The 24,650-nt window shown below is 33.3% G+C and overlaps 1 protein-coding gene across 5 annotated transcripts in view; it reads left to right on the forward strand.

The window, feature by feature from the left end:
- LOC143222627 (uncharacterized) overlaps positions 1–17,657 on the forward strand; it is a 54,921-nt gene extending 37,264 nt beyond the window's left edge. For all 5 annotated transcript variants that reach the window (XM_076449360.1, XM_076449349.1, XM_076449371.1 and 2 more), the window contains 4 exons: positions 6,797–7,023; positions 10,881–12,997; positions 13,940–14,176; positions 17,458–17,657. In XM_076449360.1, coding sequence (XP_076305475.1) covers positions 6,797–7,023; positions 10,881–12,997; positions 13,940–14,176; positions 17,458–17,502 — 2,626 coding nt within the window. In that variant the 3' untranslated portion in view covers positions 17,503–17,657. The remainder of the gene's footprint in view (positions 1–6,796; positions 7,024–10,880; positions 12,998–13,939; positions 14,177–17,457) is intronic.
- The last annotated feature ends 6,993 nt before the right edge of the window (positions 17,658–24,650 follow it).

The raw sequence follows: 24,650 nt of genomic DNA on the forward strand, positions 1-24,650 counted from the left end.
CTTGAACTACTGCTGGAGTTAATAAACTGGAACAAGCTGAATTTTATGTTATATGTTTGTTTCTCATCAGTTAGTAAATGCTGGAATATTTACGCATTCGTTCATATATTTAGAAGGTTTATCCTACAGGTAGGTGGTGATGGCTAGCAGTCTCCCTTGTCTTCCACTGCTAAATTAGGAACGGCTATCGCAAACAAACGTACAAACGTCTTCAGTGAATATAATATTAAATGGATAATATTGCAATTATTGTCTTTTTAATCTTTAATATTAAAACAGTATTGTAACTATAAACTTATAAATGTAGTTTTATTGTTATCATACTCTAGTTTGAAATGACGCTGATTCCAAAATGTTTTGTTTTGCAACTTATTTTCTTTCCTTCTCTATATCCCACACACGCCAAAGTCATAAGATGACAAAATATTTTCAAAGTAAATTAATTTATCTCCATGACATTTGAATTCATACTTTTAAGAACAGATGTGGTTAGATACATTTTTGCGATAGTAATTGGACGTAAGAAAATATTTTTCACTGTGACTCTCCTGTCACAGAATTCAACTGCACTCAATAAGGAACACATCCGTATTTCAGACGGCCAATTCTACTAATAAAACAGAGAACAACGTTTTGACCTTCTTAGGTCACCTTTAGGTTTACTTCAAGTGTGTTTCTTGTCATCATGAAGAAATGCACATCATAGCAGACACTAGAATTAATCAGCTTTTAAAAACATATTTCTGAACTATTTGCGCACTTACTGCTCTTGGGTCTGCGATTTTATTTGTTTACTTTCTTCATTTGTTTGTTTAGAATGAAGTACAAAGCTGCATAGTTGGCTGTCTGTGCTATACCCACCACAGGTGTTGAAACCCAATTTTTTTGCGATGCAAGGCCGCAAACATACTGCTGCGCCACTAATTGGCTTTTTTTTTTTTTTGGTTTAGAGGGCCCCTAATAATATACAGGAGTCTCACAAAAACTTAACAAACGTAGCGTGTTTAGGTCTGGTTCTTTAAAAGAATACTAAAAAGGACAACAATAAACTTACATTACTTATATACCGCTTATTTCGAAAGGACCCACATGCTATACCATAATAAGACGGTGTAACTTAAGGGTTAATGCGGAAGTACACAAGACCAAAAGAATGATTTTCAATAACACTTTTAATCATATATCTTTAGTATTTTTTGGAATACGATTGTGTTTCATCAGGGGATATTTTCCCATCTTCCATACATAAAGAACATAAAGCATAATAGCAGAACTGGTGAGTAAAGTTGGCTTTTTCGGGTCAGCGTAACTTGTTTGGCAGAATTCCAAGGCTGTATTGATAACTTTCACGTACTATATTAAAATATTGTCAATATTTACGCGATTTTCATAAACTGACGCGGGATGTGCTTTTGTTAAAGTGGAGAAGAAATAAAAAGGAGAAAGGGAGAATACTGCTTTAATAATTATTGTATATATGTATGCCTTGGAAATTCGAGGTATAAAACGCCAAAGAAATCTGGTTAGGCATAACAAATTTGATGAAAATCATGCTTCAGTGTTGATGTTTTTTATGAGAAGTCTGTGAATAAGATTACAACAGATTTAAAGTGAGAATTGTGTGAAATGGCATCAAGTAACTTTATATCTTTATATCTGTCACAAGTCGCTACCAGGAGTCGTTTTGAATTGAAGCCCCGAGTTTCTTATACGTAATAGAAATAGAACTACAGTCTGACATTCGACGAACATACTGAGCTTCAAAATGTATGTTTTTTTATCTCTATTAGTTGTAATTATTCACAGAAATTTTATGGGGTATTATATGATGGCTGCATCTAACTACACACTTGCTATTTTCTATTGCTTTAGCGTTTGTAAGTGCCAGAAACATAAGCAGAAAGGAGAAGGAAATAGCCTATTATATGTAAATAGATAGGCAAGTACAGAATGATGGGTACACGAATATGAAAAAAAGAAAAAAGAGATTACAATAATATAAAATGCTCCATGTGTAAGGAAATGAAGAAAAATGCGTAAAACGTCTGTATATTGGTATGTAGGATACAGAACAATGACAGACACTTTGACGTTATATCAAACTACAAATTCTTCCTTAACACAAGTTTTTTTTCATATGTATGGATGAAAACAAACAAACAAAAACACAAAGAATACGAATCAGTTGGTTAATATCTAACTAATTATCAGGATAAAAATACATTAAAAATTAGATAGTTTTGCACAAATTCACAATATTTATGCCACATTGTATATATTAGTTTTGCAAGATTGTTCTAATTTGTTCTCATTCTGATTTTGCCAGGCAGATTACTTTTCTTTGAAACTCATTGGAACGAGGAAAACTAACTTTAACTTTTCAGATGGGTTTATGATTTTTACTTATTCTAGAATAAGTATGCATTAGAAGGCGCAGAAGAATGTATACGTGTTAAATTTGCTAAAATTAAAATTGATAATCAGGATAACCAAAGTCCTCGGAAAATGTCCATGATACTTAAACCTCATCAGATCAGTCGGTTTCTGGTAAAACCGATTTAGCTTTCTTCTGGTGGCTCCTCTGTTCACGGTTAACGTTATTCGTTAGAAAAATATAATTAAAAGTAACTAAAGGTTCTTAGAAAATAACGGAAGTAAAAACTCTTAATACAAAATAGTTTTGTATTTACTAGCCTTTATGTGGCTCGCGTTTCAGGTAAAACAATATGAAGTTAGTTTTATCGTGTGCACATACACATTGAAGAATTTATGAGAGAAAAAATTGAAACGAAAATCGTACCTTTCTGTAGGAGTAATTATTATTTGAAGTGATAATACTTTTTGATAACTACTATAAAATCTCAGAAGCTATTGCAACTTAAATTACGAAGATACTGGTGAATCGTTGTGCAATTTACAGTTTCTTTACACCTGTACAAAATACTACTGGAGAAGTTCCAAACAACTAAAATCTATGACAAACTTGTGAATGCATCACTTTATGCAAAGAAGTTGGTATTTTAGAAAGTAATTAGCGAAATAATCACGATAAAAAATACTATGTATTGTGCTCTGCTAGCGTTTGGTGGTGAAAACTGTAACTTGGAAATTATAATTTGTTGTGTGATTTTCGTTCTGTGGATTTAAATTTTGCATTTGTTGCTGCAAAACCTAGGGTTGTTCTACCTACAGCGAGTGTTAAAACCAAATTTTTAGCGTTAGAAGTCTTAGGACCATCAAGAACTTAGGTCAAAATATATAACTCTGTCAAAATCAATTGGTTACTCCTTGGAGACCCGACATGGCTAGGTGGTTAGAGCGATCGACTCGCAGTCTGAGGGTCTCAGGTTCCAACCACCGTCACACCAAACATGTTCACTCCTTGAGCTGCGGAGGCATAATAATATAGATCAATCTTACTGTTCGTTGGTAAAAGAGTAGCCCAATAGTTGGCGATGTGTGGCGATAACTAGCTGCTTTCCCTTTAGTCTTACACAGCTAAATTAGAAACGGCTAATGCAGACAGCTTTCATGTAGCTTTACGCAAAATTCAGAAACAAACAAACAATACTCCTTAAATCTGACATGAACTTTCAAGAATTACCTCAACATGTGAAGTTACTCCAACAGTACTTCTTTAACATTTCGTATGATCCACTCACCATGTTCTAGGTGATAATTGAAATTGCTATAAACATTGATTCAGGTGATATAGAAACGTCTAAACCCGTGAAAAGTGCCAAAAGTCGTCAACCAAGTAAATCTATGAATTAATCATTGTTTAATTCATGCAACATACAGTCACACCAGCTTCTTTACAAGTCTGGTAAAAAAATTCTCCATGAATACGATGCTTCAGAATGCTTAGAAACTTTAAAATTCCAAGAATACTCAGCATTTCGTTAGTTAATAAAAAACACCAGATGGCTATTGGACCGATTTCAATAGTATAAAAATTATATGTATTTGGGCCATATTCAAACGCTTATGGTTTGACAGAATATGTAAAGGTGTGTGTGAGACATTCAGGTTATCTGTAACTAAAATAAAAAACTAAAAAACATCACCTATATAACTTCCACGAGGTGACACTGAAAACCAAATATTTTTGAAACGTGTATAAGTTTAAACCATGAGTTGTTGTTTTTTTTTTCTTGTAAGGCCTTTTTGTTTTAATGAGTTGCGACAATCATTTTCGACTTATTTTCTTTTCCAACAACCTGCCTCTGCTTCATCTTCGTCGTCACTTTTGACTATTAATCTTGATATCATTACTTCTACAATGATGAAATCCACCAATTCGGCTCATATAGAACTATAACTTCTCTGCGAATCTTAATCCCTAATCTCGAACGGGGTGATGGAGGACTGCTTGATTTTTATACCATCTTTGATGATTAATTTTTACCTCAGCAATAATTAACTTTACATGAACACAACTAACACAAAGAAAAAGCTCTTTTGTTTTTGCAAATAGATGGAAGTGTATTGTTTAGAGGTGGAAATAACAGTGCGCAATACGGAATTTGACCAAAACACTGCATGTAAATAAGTTTGTATTTCGCTATAAATTTTAATAATTTAATTTTTCGCAAATGGATTGGGGTAATACAACACAGACATTCAGGCAAAAGTTAACAAATGTTAAAAGGAAGTCGCATTTGTTTCAGAAGTGATCGCCTAACCTTTAATTATACTTACAATAAATCCTCCGGAATTTATATTTAAGAAGGCATTACCTAACAGATGAGAGAGAGAGAGCTAGTTAAACAAAACACATTTCTTTTGGTCGTTCACAAAACAATATATATTTATTTTTTCCGTGATGACGAGAAACACACATGAAGTAAAAATAAATGTATTCTAAAGATGGGTGGTATGGATATTAAACCTTTAGCTGAAATAAAGCAAAGAACAACGCTTCATCCTTCGCAGATCATCTTCAGGTTAACAAAGAGAGTTTGAAAACAACCATTGCCGGACACATGTCTTACGGACGAGAGTATAAACGAGTATGGGATTGTAGGGGGCGTTGCAGTTGGATGTTAAATTATTAATTAGTACAAGTATAAGAGTGTTCCTTTATATTGGTTTAAGTTGCTGTATAAGTAGGGCTTCTTTGATTTTGCGTTTGTTTCCCTACTTAGTATGTCAGTGTTTCATACAGTTGTGTTGTGTTTATTTGATTTGCAGTACTCAAAAACGTGTGGTGTTTTTGTGTGTGCGTTCTTCGAATCTGGTTTCCATTTTACGCTTGTTTTTCAATCACAGAAGTCGTGGCAGCTGTTGCATTGCATTTTGTAAATAATGTTGGTTATGCTTGTCAGTATAGATTTTTCATAGTCTGAATTTCAGTTTTGTCCCTGATTTCTGAATAAATGTAGTATTTAATAGAATGGTATTTTTTGTTTTGTTTTTTCAAATGTTAGTTATTTTTCGCTGATATCTGGTATATATGGTATGCAGCAATGCAAGGTTTTACAGTTTGTTGTTTCTTTGTGTTTATTATTAAGTTCTTAATGACCAGTTTTGATGTAATCTCCCTATTCACAAAAATCCCAACTACCGAAGCCTGTAAGATAGCTTTAGGAGCTTTTATCTGATACTCCAATCCATTAATACACATCCCCAGCAACAAATTAGCAACTCAAAATTCAATACTACCAAAACTACACACAAATAATGGCTTAGGTATGGGCAATCCCGTGTCACAAGTTCTAGCAAACATTTCAATGACACAGATTGAATTTCAAGTGATCACGAGAACTGATACACAATTCAAAACAGATTCAACAGAAAAATCACTCATACTGGATTATACATTCTCTGGGACTCAGCACGTGAAACAAAATAAAAACTCAACATATTAACAAACCAAATACACATAGCCACAAAACTATGTTCACCTGATAAACGTAACGATGAAATCAACAAAATGAAACAACACTTCATCAACATCAACAAATTTCCTCAAAAAAACCGTTAAAAAATTATACGCACTCCCCTAGACCAACAACAAACAAACAACAATAAATCAAAGCAACAAAATAACAAATATTTGAAAAACTTAACAAAACACAACATTCCAGTAAACACCAAATTTATTCAAAAACCAGCTACAAAATTATTATGTAAAAACTATACTGAGAAACACAACACCAAAATAATTTATAAAATACATTGCAACAACTGCCACGACTTCTATATTGGAGAAACAAGCATAATAATGGAAACCAGGTTCAAAGAACACAAAAAAAACACCTTTACACGTTTTAAAACACTGCAAATCAAATAAACAGAACATAAGCATAGGAAACACCCAGATACTAAGTACGGAAACAAATATAAACAAATGAAAAATCAAAGAAGCCCTACTTATACAACAACTAAAACCAAAATTAAACCAATATAAAGGAACACCTTTATATCTATACTAATTAATAATTTAACATCCAATTGCAACGTTCCCTTCAATCCCATACCCGTTTGTACTCTCGTCCCTAAGACATGTGCCCGGCAACGGTCACTTGGAAACTCTCTCTTTCTTAACCTGAAGATGACCTAGGAAGGTCAAAACGTGGTTCTCTCCTTATTAATAAAAGTGTTAATACCCGTACCAGTCGTTCTGAGATACATTTTTATTTCTTTGTTTCTCGTCATCAAGAAGGAAACGTTGTTCGGTACTTTATTTTAGTTTAATACCCATTCCAAGTCGCCTTTAGAATATATTACTTATTTTTTAGTTCTTTGATACTATCGCACATTGATTTTTTTTTCTACATTTTTATTTTCTTAGGCCTTCCGTTTCTAACCCGAATATACAAAATAAGCTTATATCAGGGGTGGAACAAATCCTTCATAAAGGTTCTAACTGTTCTTTACAAGATATTAACGGCAATGATGAAACAGCTGGAATTATTACAGAGGAGAATGATTCATCAGATTCGCATACAGAGGTCAATGAAGAGTTACGCCAGGAGATGATAACAATTCCACTAGATCTGAGCAAGACTAGAGAACGAGGTCAGTGTGCTTTCATGGTCTTAAACATACACATTGAAATCGACTGATATTATGCTTTAAGTTAAGCCTATCAGCAACAGCCATCTTCCTACGAATAAAATCTTGCCCCGATTTACGTTCCAAAAGGGCCTTAAATTCAGTGATGGGTTACATTTTGATTGCTTGGATATTAATTCTTACTCTTAAAAAACGAATGATAAACATTTAGGTTTTTTTTTAACCTTCCGTGGCATTAAACAACTTTAAAACGAAACATCATTAGTTGATTAGTTTTCTTCAGACGAAATTTAATGAACAAGTTTAGACGAGGAAATCTAACAAAATTGCTACTCTTTTTGTTGTACTGAAGTTCTGTTACATGCTTAATTATTAATGAAAAGCATGCAGGTTTTTTAAATAAAATGTATTTTGAATAGAATAAATACAAAACTGTTGTTACCAAGTTTAAAGATATTAAATAACGCCTGTGTGTGTGTGTTGTGGAGGAATTTTCTTTACGGCTTTATATCATTGTGAACAAAAGCTAGAATAAATACATGCTATCCCAGTTTACATAAAGACTTTGAAACCCAATGTTTGTTTTTATAGCAAGAATGTAAATCTATCACACGATGCCCATGTTTTTCTTACCACAAGCACACACAGACACACATTAGTCCTCATAGGCTAGTGTAATGAACAAGAACAACTTGTGAACAAAAGGGGATAATCATAGGATTTTGTACGAAGCTTGGCAGTTATTTTGATAAAGTACATGACAAATAGAGCATGACATTATGTTCTCAACTTATGATTTCCTGCCTTTTACTTTATGTTATCAGGTCAGAATAATTAATACCATATTTTCGATAAGTTTATTCTCGCTATGCTAACATGCAGTATTGATTTCAACGGTTTATATAGTTGTTTTAAGAGAAGCACAAAGCATTCCCTGTGGTACAACGGTATGTCTGTGGATTTGCAACGCTGGAATTCAAGTTTCTATATCCGCGGTGGAAGAGGAGCTTGGATGTGAAGTTGAGTTTAAAATGTGAATCAAATTTGAAGTTAAATACACTTCAGTTACGTTTCGTTATAAGTGCATTTTTGATGTTAAAACAACCACCAGACTAATGTTAGAATGCAGAATCTAAACAACGTAACATAATATCTGTTCTAACTTTAAACATGTTTATGGAAGCCATTTTTGTTCTTCAGCACGATTACTTCAACCAATATTACATTACAGTAGCACAACTAAAAAGAAGAACTCTAACGAACGAATTATTATGTATTCTCTGTTATTGTATAATGTTATCTACTTTTAATTTGTTTACTTCTAATTAAGGACAAAGCTACACAATGGGTTATTTGTGCTCTGACCACCACGGATATCGAAACTTGGTTTCTAGCATTGCAAGTCCACAGACATAACGCTGTCCCACAGTAAGTCTCCACTTTAAGCTATCAAGGCTAATCGAAAGTGGCATTATATGAAGTCATTCAATTTTTTTCTCATCGAAGCACTGTTATTTTACAAGTAACAAACATATTTTTTTCTTTTATTGTTCCTCTTACGTCGCATTTAGAATATTCCCATATCTTGTGGGTTTCCAAAGCCTGATTAGACCTAAAAACAAGATAGGACGAAATGGTTGTCTCACTAACATGCTAAGAGAAAGATTGAACAAGATCTAACCTTGAGAGCTTGAAAAGCATTAGTATCATGTTTTATATATAATGACTGATCATATTTAACCTTTTTACATGAAAAAACAAGATATAACACGATGTAAAAGTGATACGAAAGGTCATGGCATCATTACGACCTTCCCATACTACTTTCGTGTTTATCACTATATATTATTGCCTAACGTTTGCACTCGAATTATTGTACATCTCGTTGAAGATGCGTCGCATGAGGTGTAGCCTCATTTTTTTGTGTGTTGTTTGTTATAGAACGTTAAATTTTTGTATATATTCTTTCAAACATTACGTTGTGTTGCTTTTACCTTTTGTATTATTATCAACTAGACATGCTCTATTTCAAATGATACTCTGAAAAAAAATGTATCCTGTCAAGGTAATCCCACTCTGGGAAAGTGCAAAGACAGCTCAACCAAAGAAAAATAAATTACATTACTTTTAAATGAAAAAAGTATCGTTCATGTAATAAATGGCACTCACACAGAAACAATTATACAATAATATTGACGTATCCATTAACATTGAGCTGACAAATCCATACATGAAACGAAGACGGTACTTCCTTATTTTAGTCATCAGCTCATTTTCCGACAAATGTTTAACTTCACTTTGGGGTCGTGGGCTTCCATTACGAAGGACGAGCATACCCCACTTTTCGTTGGTAGGTAGTGCTCACTAGCTATTTTTTCCTCTAGTCTATCATTCAAAATTTACCTCTCTGGAAGAAAAAAATCGGACAGAATATTTTTGGAACAATGTCGAGCATTCTTATCACCTGGCTATGAGCTTTATGCGAAATTCCAAATAAAACAGTGCTTAGTTTTTGATTCATTAACAAATTAGGTTATATAATACAATACAAACTCCAGCATTTACTTCTGCCTATGTATCATTTCAAAACACAGGATTAAGAAATTTACGTACATTTCAGACTTTCATTAACCCTAGCATGATATAAGCGTTTTTTATATGAGAAGACTTCTTAAATCTTTGTATACAGTTTAATGATAATGAACCAAAAACTAAGCACTGTTTTATTTGGAATTTCGCATAAAGCTCATAGCCAGGTGATAAGGATGGTCGACTCGTAATCTGAGGATCTCGAGATCGAATCCCCGTCACACCAAACATGCTCGCTTTTTCAGTCATGGGAGCATTATAACGTAACGGTCAATCCCACTATTTGTTGGTAAAAAGGAGTAGCTTAAGAGCTAGCGGCGGGTGTTGATGACCAGCTTTCTTCCCTATATTCTTACACTACTAAAGTAGAAACGGCTAGCACAGATAGCCTTCGCGTGGCTTTGTGAGAAATTCAAAAATAAACAAACAATCGCACAAGGCTACACGAGTACTAGCCGCTCCTTATTGAGCAGTGAAAGAACTTACTCATCTCTGCCAACGAATAACAGGATTGATCGTCATCTATAACGCCCCCACTGCTGAAAGGGCGAGCATGTTTGGTGTGACGGGGATTCGAACTCAAAACTCTCAGATTATAAATCGAGTTACCATAACCACCTGGCAAGCCCCACGGTCTTTAATATATATAACGGATGTATAAATAGATAGTATCAATTGAAGTAACAGGGAAATAAGGTTAGTATACATAAATCTCCAGAACTTTCACATTGTTCTTACTAGAAAAATATTGTTACAACTGAAATATACACAAATGAATATATTTAACGACTTATCACATAGATAACGATACGTTCTGTATTTTTCATATGATCCGTGTTATTTAATATCAGTTGTTTTACCAAACACTACCTTTAAATATACTTATATAAATGTATATAGGAAATCTATATTTTGGAAATTATTGGTGTTAACGAGATAATTATCTATTCAGTCTTTATATTCTTAAAAATGAGCATATACATTATACATGACCCCCAACATACACGAAGATTCAGTATTCTAAGTCGTGTTTGTATGTTTTTATTTAGAAATAATTTGTTTTAATTAGCTTCAGACGATTTTTACAAGTTTTTCATTCAAAAGAAGTGTTATGCTGTATGACTCATTACCGTATGTGTTTCACGAAGATATCATTCATACTAATATAAAGTGCTTACAATGTATAAAAATACAGAGTATAATTTAAATTTATTTCTGATATAAATTGTATGAAAACCATCAATAATTTTGTTTAATATTTATTTCATTAGTGTATGAGACAAAGAATTCAAGATGTGATACAACAATAGAAACTGGTTTCGATAACCAATCTCTTAAGGAAGAAAAGATAAACATGAACAAACACAGTGGAAATAAAACAGTAAAACATTATACTGAAGAAGAAGGAGGCTTGATAGGACAGGACCAAAACAATTCAAATACTTTATACGGAAAGACAGTGAAAGCTCCAGTTCTTAAAGAAACGGTGAAAGAATCGGTTCTCTTGAAACTATTAAACAATGGGTTATTGATAACACCACCTAGTGGGCAAGAAGCTTCAACACCTACTGTATCAAATAAAAATGGCGTTTTTCAATCCGCAGTTCCTTCTATCAATAACCACGTCATACATAAAGCAAAAACGGTCAATACAAGTAACACATCGTCGTATGACAATGCCTTTTTATGTTCCGAAAGTGACGCTGCAGCCCGTTCAGATAAAAAATTAGGTAGTGAGAGAAAAATCATTGAAAAGAAAAAACATCTCGAGATAGAAAAGTGTCGAAGTTTCCTGGAAAAGGAAGAAATTGGATGTACGTCAATAAAAGATAAGATAGCGAGACTCAGACGAGAAATATTTTATTTGGATTTGATGGCAGATCAAAAGGAAAAGGAAAAATTATTGATTGAACAATTCAAGAAGCAGAAAGAAGAGAAGTTAAAACGCATATATCAGAAACAAGCCCTATTTTCAAATTTAACAAATAATAAAATGCAAAGTGATAAAAGAATAGCAACTAGTCCTTTATCATCGGAACTTGATGTGAAAAACCAAAGTGAAAACATCAAAGGCGTTTCCACTAATGAAATGGCTAAAGATCATGGTAATTGTTATCCAAATGCATTAATTGATCAGCCAATGCCTAACTTATATTCCCAGAAAATGTGTGGCTTTCAGAATAGTTATTTACTAAATCAATGTTTAACTAACAGCTCAGATACTCAAAGAGCACCGATAGATATTAATCCACCGCACACCATTACAGGGAGAGATTTTATGGCAGAGACTCAGAGTGTTACATCATTTAATTGTGAAACAACTCAAAGCATTTCTGTCCAAAGGAATGATAATCAGGTTACAAAGTTTTGTAATTCTCCTCGCAGAGTTGATATACCTAAGATCTCTACAAGTTCGTTACCTGTCGACCATTACCTAACGAATGTAAATAAGATAAGTAATGCCTCTCCAAGAGGACTTACGATCAATAACTCTAGACAAACCTTGGGTCAAACGCGATTTAGAAAAATACGTCCAAAAACCTTATCCACGACAGAAACATCATTCTTGCCAAAATCCAAAAATGAACAAAACGCTATTCTATCTATTGGGATGAATGAGTCTGTTACTCAGCAGCAATTACCCTTATACCAGGGAAAAATCAACGCTTTTCAACAAAAAGTACTTACCCCTCAAGTAAAATCCTCTGGTAATTCACAAGAAACTCTGCTACCGCCTGGGGACTTTGCTGGTATCCCACAAAACGTCTCACTGTTTCAAGAGAATTCAATTAGCGTACCACGACAGGTATCGTTTTCTCAAAGTAAAACCTCTGGAATTTCCGAAGAATTGCCTTCTCACCGAAACGTTACTGATGTTTCACAGAAAATGTCCGTCAAAGAAGCGAGCTCTACAATTAATGCACAACAAGTATTGCTATCCCAGGAGAACTCCACCAGTTTTCCAAAGGACGTGCCATCATTTAAGGAAAATTCCAATAATGATCCCAACCAAGGAAGCTCTTTAGATTTCAAAAATAATTCAAGTGGAACATCATTTAACAGCCCAGTGTCCACGGACCAATTACTTTATATTCCCATTGAACTTCAGTGTTGGAATTTTCTTTTAGCCTGTGCACAAGCCATGGCAAACCAAAACTCTCTTCTTAGTCAGGTTGTGGCCAGTAAAAATCCATTTCTTAACCAAGACCTTGGTAATATAGCATCGAACCTTAGTCAGTCTTTGAACACAGAAAACCCATTACTTGGTCAGATTATAGCTAATCAAAGCACCATACTCAGTGGCAATATGTCTCTTAAAAATACATTTCCACAACAAGAAGATGTGAACTTGTTTCCCAAAGAAATTCTTCTTAACAAATCAGATAAGGTAAGATAGATTTTATGACATTTGCTTTATCAACAACATTATCCTATTTGCTGACATGTTCTTTTATTACCGAAATTATGTTTGCAGTTTTAATATACTTATGTATTTCTTTATTGGAATTTAGGTGATGCAATTTTTATGCAAAAGATAACTAACATATTTCAATCACAATGGAATTGTTAGGCGATATCTCAACATTTGTCTCTGCGTTGAAACTATGCATTATAAGCATGACTTATTTAATATATCTCAATAAGATCTAACTTATGTTGGTCAACATGTATGGCAGATATTGGTTGTGACACTGAAATGAATTTGTCAGAATTTATACAAAATATTTTATTTGTTTATTTTTTATAAGACTATAATGGTAACTTTCTGTCTTTTGACTGGAATTTGAAAACAAATGCATCACATTCTACAAGTTATCCTTTATGGAAAAACAAATAAACTGTTACATTGATTTTTTAAAGTATTAAAATAATTATATATAAATCAGAGTAACTAAACGAATAGCGTCTAAAAATTATGTTTGAATTTAAAGAACTCTTTCTATGCACGAAACAATGTATATATGTTCATAAAAGGTATCGTAAGGTACGTCATAAAATTTCTAGAAAAAGTACATGTATATATTAACTACAATCAAAATATATGTAAAAATCTAGAAAAGTGGTTTCTTTTCGAGAAATGATTTACATCGCTATCAAGCTATTTGAGAATATATATTAATATAAAATGACAACGCAATTTCTGAAAATGTTGGGTATTTTAGGGGTGTACCATTTTAGAAGTTTTTTAAATAAGTACGAAAAAGCATATTTTAGATATGGAAGGTTTTCAGTAGTTCATTTCCTTTTTATTTAATCATCTCATATATTTAAATGCGTTTTAAGTTAGGTGTTTTATAATATCCTTTTTAAATTGGCTTTAACAACTTAGAACTTAACGACTAAAGAGTCAGGGACGAAAGTGCATTCTCCAAGAATGTGTAGACGGTCACCACCTGCCTCTACTACTGCAACAGCTGTATCTGATAGTCGTGTGGAAGCTAGTTCTGCGAAGAAAATTACTGATGCTTCAATAAAGTCATCTACTTGTGGTGCATGTGGTGCCAAAGACCCTTGTTACATATGTTCCGGTTGCCAAAAGGAATGGTACTGCAGCATGCTGTGTCAGGTGTGTGGATCTTTGGATCTTGTTTACCTGTTCACCACTGTGCCATATAATCCATTAGTAACATGTTATAGATCTGTAATATTGCAGTTTTAAAATACTTTTTTTTTGAACACAACCAAATATGTTTTTTTTTCACATCGATAAATATTTTCAAGATGTTCTTATTACTTTGTAAATATATTATCATTTTTCACCTAATGTCATAAAGACAACCAGATCAGTTTATCTCAATGACAACAACAATTCAGGCATTTTTATAAAATAACTAGCTGCAAAAACTAGGTTGAATGCCATTTTTAATACTTCACCCACAAACCTCATTGAATATTAGGTATTAAGATTGCAAGATTCCTCGAAATAAGGAGCTACACGAACCGGGCTGAAAAAACACGTTCATATTAAACTGAGCACCATTCACTAGATGACTAGCTAATTTAGCATCGTACCTGAAACATTCGACAAATTATAAATTATTAAAAAAACAAGTTCATTAGAGTTTTATGAATAGCAAAATTTACAAAGATTGGTTGAAGAAATACAAAATTTTCTGAAGTGAGGAAAGTATTCCCAACATGAATGACTTCGCTCACAAACAAAGAAGTAAAGAAACCAAAAGTTTTAGTTAAACTATAATTCTGGCTCCGAATCTGAATAATCTGATAATGAGTTTGAACATGATATGACTAAAAAATAAAGTAAGAACCTAAAAGGTTAAGTGTATCTACTTTTGAATATGGAAATATCTTCAGGTTGAAGATGACCTGAGAAGGTCAAAACGTTCTACTCTGCTTTATTAGTAAATGTTACTACACATACCAGCCATTCTGAGATACATTTTTACTTCAAGTGGGTTTTTCGTCATCACCAATAAGCTGCAACTTATAGCTGCTGAGCACTCGGTTGATTCCCAAACTCTCCCAACTGTGAGACTATTACTTTGGAATGAAACTTGCCAGTTTATGAACTCCCTACACGAATGGAATATATAAAGGTTTCAGTAAAAGTAGCTTTCTTCCATTAAAACAAAAATATACATTTCCAATAAAACTGAAGTAAAGAAAAAGCCCTTGCCTTTTACATGTATTATTCCGAGATGAAAGACACGTTTACGTTGAAGTTTATGCACTTTAGTAAAAAGCAGACAAGCAAACGTGAAATGTGTTTGTATATGTAAATAAAGTAATTCCAGTATAACAGACTGCATTATATACAAATTAATAAAATCAGCACTATTTACTCTTGATGAAGATTTGGGCAGATAAAAAATACAAAAAATACATTACCAGACAAAATATGAGCTTTACGAATTTAATAAACGTATACTTGTATAAAACGTTTAGGAATCATTCTATTCGTTAACAAAGTATGAAAGTATGATTTAAAAAAAATTATGCTGACACAGCACCCAAAAGTGCTAGATATGTTCAGTCTATCAGGTAAAGATCGAAAAACGCATATTAATAGGAAGGTAGCTGTTACGAAAGATTAGTTAGGGGTTAAGTGGCACGTGCTTTATCCCACAATATTCTAATACCTATTATCATTCACCGCCCACAGCCAGGTGAAGAGAAAGTATAAGATTTCAAACAATATCATAGTAGAAATTGTGTTGTTAAGATTCACCCTTAATTTCTGTGTTATACGTACAGCTTTCATTTTCTAGACAATTATTAAGAGGTAACAAAGATATGAACCCTTACTTAAATAATTCAGTAATAATTGAACGCTCATTCTCAACTAGCATTCAAATATTAACCAGGCAAACTAAGACAAGTTTAGTTACCTGACGCTGGACCTTCCAGCCTGGTTCACTTGAAGCCACCATTCAAATAACGACACAACCTTATATTTATTGAATTTAGATGTATTTCAAATACCAACAACCTCTTAAAATTTTAGAATAGAAATAAAGATAATCACCTTATTCATAAAATATTCATCCTTATTTTAATAATGTACAGTGTTTATTACAAAATGAAGTAAAACCTTTATTAATTTCCGAAACTTTTATAACCACTAACTTATATCTGCTAACCATTGGGCATTGTTTATAAATCTAGTGCTATTATTACAGATATACGAAACTACACTACTTGGGGTAGATCGACCAAGGATGAGAGTTATAAATGTTTGTCTTTTTTCAAGAATGGCTAACTGCATTCTGCCTTCTACGAAAATAACGCGCAATGAATAATTCGCAATGTTGCCATCATTGCAACTTCTTTTTAGAACAAGTTCCTCTGATTAACTTTGAACTGGTTCCAAGTTCAAATGCTCAACATAACTTAAATAATCAACATAACCGGAATTCATTAAATTTCATATTCAAAAATCGTTGATATCTTAAAGATCTTGTTTTGGATTCAATTAAATCCAGGTTAAAAGGGGATCATTTCCTAATAGATAACATTCAAATAAAAGATAAAAAAGTCATACATTGTAACAGATATTAAATATTAAGCGTATGATGATTTTTATCTCATGTATATAATCTATAAAACTGTTCAAAATGGTATACTTTCTATGAAGTCGTTGTATCCTACAGTTTTAAGTACAGTAAATCAACAGGACATCTATTTTTTCTATTTTACTAGAAAAAAACTGTTCAAGAATTTTGTCTTGAAAAAAACTGATTATTTACCTTATAACTGCATTAATAACAATTTAGTTCCCGCATGGCGAGGTAGCAAGAGCTTTTGACATGCAACCTGGGAGTCAAGGATGCGAATCCTTGCCCCACCAAACATGTTCGTCCTTTCAGCTGTTTGAGCATTATCATGTGATGTTCAATCAACTATTCGTTGATAAAACAGTAGCTAAAAAGTTGGCGATAAGTAGTGTTGACTAGCTGTTTTTGTTCTAGTCCTTCACTGCTAAAGAAGGCTAGTGCAGATAACCCTCTCCGTGTAGCTTTGCACGATATTGACAACAAGTGAATAATAATTTCAATGATTCCTTTGTATTTTGTTATGAGTCGTATTTTGTTTTAAGTTTACACTAAACACCTAGCTAGATACGTTCTGCAGTATCAAAGGTAAATGAAGGTAATAAAATGAAAAAAAATACTCTGATTAGAAGAAAGAAATTATGCACACACACACACACACATATATAGACATAATACTATACATATACATATATATATATATATAATGCAAACAAATATTTATTCTCCGTAAATTATATTACCAGACTTTTATGTAAGAAGGTAATTTGAACTAACGAGTAGCTTTATCGCTACAAAACGAGGTGAAAAATAAATGTATATATTACTTTTACAGTTTAAAAACTGGACTGAACACTCAAAAACGTGCAGGAAGGTTTGAAGATATTTACTTCTTGAAGAGGGAGGTGAAGATGTCAGCGAATGTGCTTTACAATTTTTAGTGCTTTAACTTTAATATTCAATGTGAACTGTTTGAATTAAAAACAAGGTGTATATAATGCACGGTATTAGTAGTAAAATTATTTTTACATCTGGCTTTTGTCTGTCTCTGGTTTTCGTTAATCTGTTTCTAGACAATAAAACATACTAGTCTGCTTAAACATAAGAAAATACGAAGTTGTAATAACGCATGAATTTGTAATAAATATTTTCATATATATACATGTTTGAGAGTTTCCCACTATGATACAGAAATTAACCAGTTTATAATATCTGTATTTATACGGTTTAGATGTTAATTGACTGGTAAGTCATATGCCTCATAAAATTCTTGGAAATTTAAGTACTAAAATCTTGAAAATGTATTATTTTCTTTAAACATTAAAAGTCTCAAAATTCTTATGTGTATCTGAGATAATAAGAGCTTATTATGCTTATTATGAAATATTTTGCACATGTTTCCAAATAATTTGGCCCGGCATGGCTAGGTGATTAAAACACTCGACTCGTAATCCAAAGGTTACGGTTCGACATACCCGAACATGCTCGCCCTCTCAGCTGTAGGGGCGTTATAATGTGACGGTCAATCTCACTATTCGTTGGTAAAAGAGTAGGCCAAGAATTGACGGTGGATAGTGATGACTAGCTGCCTTCCCTCTAGCTAAATTAGGGACGGCTAGCGCAGATATAAAAACAGCACGTGACCTGTTTAATTCATATTCACTAAGGACTGCCATATATATGTTTAAAAATTGTACATTGTGCAAGGATAAAATATTTGGTGATAATAACTAGCACACAACATTCATTAACTTTATCTTCCTGGGTTTGAAACCTGTCACACCAAACATGCTCGCCCTTTCTGCTGTGTGGGTGTCATAATGGTACGGTTAATCCCACTATTTGTTAATAAAAGGGTAGTCCAAGAGTTGGCGATTTGATGGCGATGATTAGCATTACACTGCGCTGTTAAATTATGGACGGCTAGCGCAGATAGTCCTCGTGTAGCTTTGCACGAAATTCGAAACAAACAAACACATTGGTTCCAGTATAACAACCTCATTGTTAACCTTTGCAGGAGTGTGAGATGATAGGTTGGGTAAACATATTGAAACATATCATCACCTTATTATATTACGAAAATTCTAATACGATGATACAAAATTATCAATAAGAGCAAGAAAACTGCAAGGTTGGATATAAAAATCAACTCCATTTGCTGTATATTCATGATTAATGCTCTATATACGTATAATGTATATTTTTGTGCAATAATAACGTTTCTCACTTAATTGTTGTACAAGACAGCCATAAATATATATATAACGTATAACCATAAACAAAATTAAGTATGTGTTTACTCTAGTTGTTTACACTGATTCATTTATTTCTCGCATTCGTATAAAAGTATTCTCGAGTTAAAATAAAAATGTAGAACACGTAAACAAAATCCGTAAAACCATACACTTCCTTCTGGATAATAATTTCATTTGCCTCTTACGTTTGGTAGTTATTATAGAGCATTGTAAATATAATACTGTTATTTGAAGGTTACAAATCTTGTAAATGTGACATTAAAAACCCTTGCGTATTTATTGCCAGCTATTTCACTCAGCGCTACTGGTTATCTAAACTTTTACTTATGACCATTAGAGTCTTAAAGGTCATTTTTTACACAAATATGTGTAAACAAAGTGACAATCTTTATTTTAGGAAACGTACGAATAGAAGAATTCTGTCAACTTCTTCATTTCAATACTATAAAATTAATAAATATTAAATTGTGATCAGAATTTGTTTGAAGTTAAACACAAAGCAACACAACGAGCTATTTGTCCTCTGCCCACCAATGGTATCGAAACCCGGATTCTAGCTTTGTAGGTTGCCATTGGTGGTACTTCTGATTAATGCAACCTACTACCAGAACCGAAGACCCAAACATTTGCTACAACAACGTATATATGTATATATATTGCAGTGCTTTTTAAGCTAATTCATTAAAACCATCAAGGTTTGTGTTAAATGTTATCATTGCTGCCTATATTTTAAGAAAATGGGACAACACATATCTTACAACATATGCATAAGTACATTTTTCCTCCTCGATACGTGAAACGCCTTTCAGACGTCACACTATTCCGAACGTTTGGACCAATGAATTTTAATATTTAATTCGTATCCATAAATAAGCTGAGATGATGCATTTCCAGGCGTATCTCAGTTTTATTAGACTGAGTGAAAACCAGATAACCTAGTTTCCTCGTGCGCTTCCCTGTAAGGAAGGACCTGGGTTTCACCTCCGCGTGTTTGGTCGTTGTTAAAAAGTTTATATATAATTTTGAACAGAAACACAAGAACATTACGACACTAACTTAACTAATTTAATTTAATAATTAAACTAATATGAAAATATTTAACATATAGATATTCTTTCCTTGTTGGTTTGTTTGTTAAAACACCTTTTGTAATGTAGATGAAATCAAATGAAATAAAACAACATCAAACTAGTTTGTTTCAAGCTAATTTAATATGCTTTTCAGTATTTATGTACACATCCGAGAATACCAGTTGTATAATAGTTCTTACGTGGTTTGTTTTTCGTAAACAATCATATGTAGCAGGAGCGATTCAAGCCTTCAACTAAATATAATTTTAGTAATATACGTAGGCCCGGCATAACCAAGCGTGTTAAGGCGTGCGACTCGTAATCTGAGGGTCGCGGGTTCGCATCCCGGTAGCGCCAAACATGCTCGCCCTCCCAGCCGTGGGGGCGTTATAATGTAACGGTCAATCCCACTATTCGTTAGTAAAAGAGTAGCCCAAGAGTTGGCGGTGGGTGGTGATGACTAGCTGCCTTCCCTCTAGTTTTACACTGCTAAATTAGGGACGGCTAGCACAGATAGCCCTCGAGTAGCTTTGTGCGAAATTCCAAAAACAAACAAACAGTAATATACGTATATATAGACTTAATGATATAGGTATATAATTAATAAAAATTTAACATACCATATCATTTCTCTTTAATGATTATTGCTTATTCTATAGCTTTACAAACCGAGAAACAATGTGCTCACGCACGTCTGTTTTTTTTTTTTTTAAAAAAAGGATGGTTCTAACTCTTCTGTGCCCGTCCTTGTGTAGTGCACATTAAATTTGCCCTAAGTTAACAAATTAAATTTTATGAAACTACAGTATCATCTCTCGGAATGCTTTTGTACATTAATTGTTCAGAAACTAGGAAAAAACAGGCAATAATTTTTAAAACAAATATCTTTGGATTTGATTTTCTGCAACTGAGTTTCTTTCCTACAATGTGAAAGAAAGAGAAACATCAGGACTAAAACCTTGCAATCATCATAGAATAGAAAATTCGCAAAAACGATAAAGTAAACAAGACTTCTCCGTTTATGTACGTGATATAAGTAACTAATATATACTTATAATTTAATCTCGTCCTGTAAATTTAGTGCTTTCCTTATAAAGAACTAGGTCACGGCCGTCTGACAGTGGGGTATCGTGTTCAGTGGCCGCAAATAACAGACATGTTTGGAGTTATTTGTGTTGTTTGAAATATTTCTTAATCTTAATCAATCCAAATACTATACAACGACTATTATTCTGCAGTTCTAAGCTACATTATTGCATGAAACGACATAAAAGCCGAATGACTTTTTTTAATACTAACTTGAGATACTCACCCACCAATAAATTGGCGGTAACAATGAGTGCTCACGTCTCTAAAAATCGAGGTTCGATACTTGAGATGGGCACAAATTGGTGCTTAACAACAGATAAACAAAAGTACAAAAAATTAACTCCAAGTACTTCTTTCTATTCGCAATTATATAATTTACAAAAGTTAATTAATCATCTCTCTCCAACCCACGTGAAGAAATTTAATTGGTGGGGTTTGTTTGTTTGTTTGTTTGTAGTTAAGCACAAAGCCTCACAAAAAATAGACTACCTGTTATTTGCCCATCACGAGTATCGATGCCTGGTTTCTGGCATTGTATGTCTGTAGACATACCATTGTTCAACTGGATGAGGACAAGTAGTAGGGTACATTTTCGAATGTTTCATTGAATTTATGCACTGTTTATGTTTATAAATTAATTATTCACTCAGCGTCGTTCTAAGATTTTTTTTTTGTCTACTATAGAATTAGATTTCGAACAACATTTTACGATCACATTGTCAGACATTCATTCTGCCATTATTCCTTCATAAATGATAATTGGTGTACCCACAAATTTTGCACGCCTGCATGTAACTCAGCTACACATATTATTAGTTTCTACATAAAGCTTACGGTATTAGAGTCGAAAGTAAAAATAAGTGCTTTTGTCCTTAAGTTTGCATAAAGTGATTTCGACGGAAATGGAAGTCAGCTGAACATCACGTGCTTTATATATGTATTAGTTGTAAAAGGGTTAATATTTTCTTGCAACTGGATCACAAAATAAGCCTTCATTTATTAAATCAGTTTCTAAGTCACGTGGTATATCATCTTTTGTTTTCTTTCTCGTTTAAATGCAAACATTTGTTTATGTATTTTTAACAATGCTTCCACAGACAAAGCCCCCAAGATCTGGGCTATACGTCAGGCCTTAATATATAACGTCATTCCGGAATAAGCTAATACCTTATTTTAAGCGTTATCATGTTGAAATAAAATTACCAAAAATCTTCGGAGGTTTAGTGACGCTATCGCACATGTTTGACTCTCATAGTACACAGTAGTAAACTTAGTGTTTTTGGTGGATGTCCACAACAGAAGATGTAGGTGTGGTAGTATTCTTGACTTACCCTTTCATCATGTTGGCTAAAATCGGCATAGTTTATTGTATTATTTACTGTTTGTTCACGTTTTTATTTGTTGTTTTCAGTGCAGATACGAAGGTAATGATCTTGACGTCAGTGGAATAATTCTTATCACCTTGATCAACGGTACTCTACTGCTTTCAGTGCAACTCGTTGACAGTAATGTTGTACAGAACGTATTGCAGATTCAGATTCAAGCTGAAACTCAGACTTCAATTACTGAAAGTGCCGTCTAGCTGTTTTAAAGGCTTGTTCTCCAATCTTCAATCTTCTTTTACTTCTTTGAATGTCATTAACTAATATAACAGTGCAAGTATAACTTTTCTTTAAATACGTTTCTCTGGTAGAGCTTGTTAACAGATGAGAATAATGTCATGTCATCACATTTCTTACAAATGTTGTTTCAAATTACGTTCATAAAACCATCTACATTTTACACGCCAGAGTTCAAGCAATCGATTATTCTTGTCAAAGCACTGAAACTCATTGCTTCCTATTCAGCTTCTTTATTCGAAAAGTTTGATGTTGCTGTGTATTCGGTTCCAATAAATTTCCAAATTGAATAGACATCGTTCCCGATCTCTGTTCAAGTACTACAACAACGCCCTGAATGCCTTGTTTTCACACTTGAGTTATAGAATGATTTGCGTTGTTTCTTTAATGTCATGAAATCCAAGAGATCTTTAGGAATATCACTAGTCATTCCATCTTTGTCACATCAATGGTTTGGTTTATTTGTTTCTTTTGAATTTCACGCAGAGCTACACAGGGCTATCTATGCTAACCGTTCCTAATTTTTCAGTGTAAAAGTATAGGGAAGGCAGCTACTTATCACCACCCACCGCCAACTCTTGGGCTACTCTTTTACAAACGAATAATGGGATTGGCCGTCACATTATAACGCCCCACGGCTAAAAGGGCGAGCATGTTTGGTGTGACAGGGATGTGAACCAGCGACCCTCGGATTACGAGTCGAATACCTTAACCACCTGGCCATGCTGGGCCCACATCAATAGAATAGCATAATCAGTTCTTCTTTTTGTCTTTCTTCATATCTTTAATTTGCTCTGCGACTCTTTTCCATCTGATCTTCGTGCCATTTTGACCTCTGGTGCTAAACTGTTGCATCGACGCTGATATCGAGAGTATTTCCCACAAGTACAACACATACATACATTGAACTTATAAGTCATTTTCTTCTTTTCTTATATTTAAGTTGCTTTATCAATATAAGATTAGTACATTTATGCACTGAATGTTAATATATCTTTTTGTGCCCAACCGTGGATTCGGTTTTCACAAAGAGTGCGCAATTGCCTGCTTTGTGTCAAATAATGTTTTATTAAAAGTGTCAGCTAATAAACAAATGGTTTGAAATAGCTTGAAAAAATAGGTTTTGCAAAATTCTGACTGCCTAGCCCATGTAAGTAGTGTTAACAATTTTTTAATATCAAGATTTCAACCTGCTTATTATAACAAGAGACCTCCAGTGAAACAGCAATATGTCTGCGGATTTACAACACTAGAATCCAGGTTTCTATACTCGTGATGGGCAGAGCACAGTTAAGCCATGATTTAGCTCTGTGCTTAATTACAAAAAATACTACAGCAAGAACAGAAGGTATTATTTCCCTCTTTATATTCTTTGCTATAAGATATTGTTTATATGTGTTAAAAATATTGTATACTTTCTTTAGCCTTGTTTATATAAATCAATGAAAAACAGATGAATAAAATTAGAAACAAATCTAAATTTGTTTATTGTTGTCCCAATTAAATAAGTGAAGATACGGTGCTAATTTAGAAAATTTGACCATCACTTGCTTTTTGTAATTTCAGTGCTTGAGTTGATCTACTTTCCATGGCACGTATGTGAGCTTAAATATTAAATCTATCGATTTTTTGTCTAGTCCTATTATGGCTATTAAACTAAAAAATATACGTTTCGTACCAAACGTCTACAACCTGTTTATAAATACTGACGGTACTAGTTGTGTAGGACCAAAAAGGCGCGAAAGACTTTTAGGTCTCCTCGTTTAATAAATCCTTTCGAGAGAGAAATAGTTGATGTTTTCAAACATTGAATTATTGGTAAGTTATCGAACCAGAATCTTTTATTTGTTTTCTTGCAGTGGCCCATTTGGTCTGATGAGCCTCTAGGTATCAACATTTTGCAATAGAAATAAAGAGAGAGACTCGGTAGAAATAAATTAGTGTTCGTGTCTGACTAAAAATCTGGTGGACTCAGCAGATAGCCCGATGTAATTT

The sequence above is a fragment of the Tachypleus tridentatus genome, chromosome 1 (assembly GCF_004210375.1).
Source record: "Tachypleus tridentatus isolate NWPU-2018 chromosome 1, ASM421037v1, whole genome shotgun sequence".
Taxonomy (NCBI): domain Eukaryota; kingdom Metazoa; phylum Arthropoda; class Merostomata; order Xiphosura; family Limulidae; genus Tachypleus; species Tachypleus tridentatus.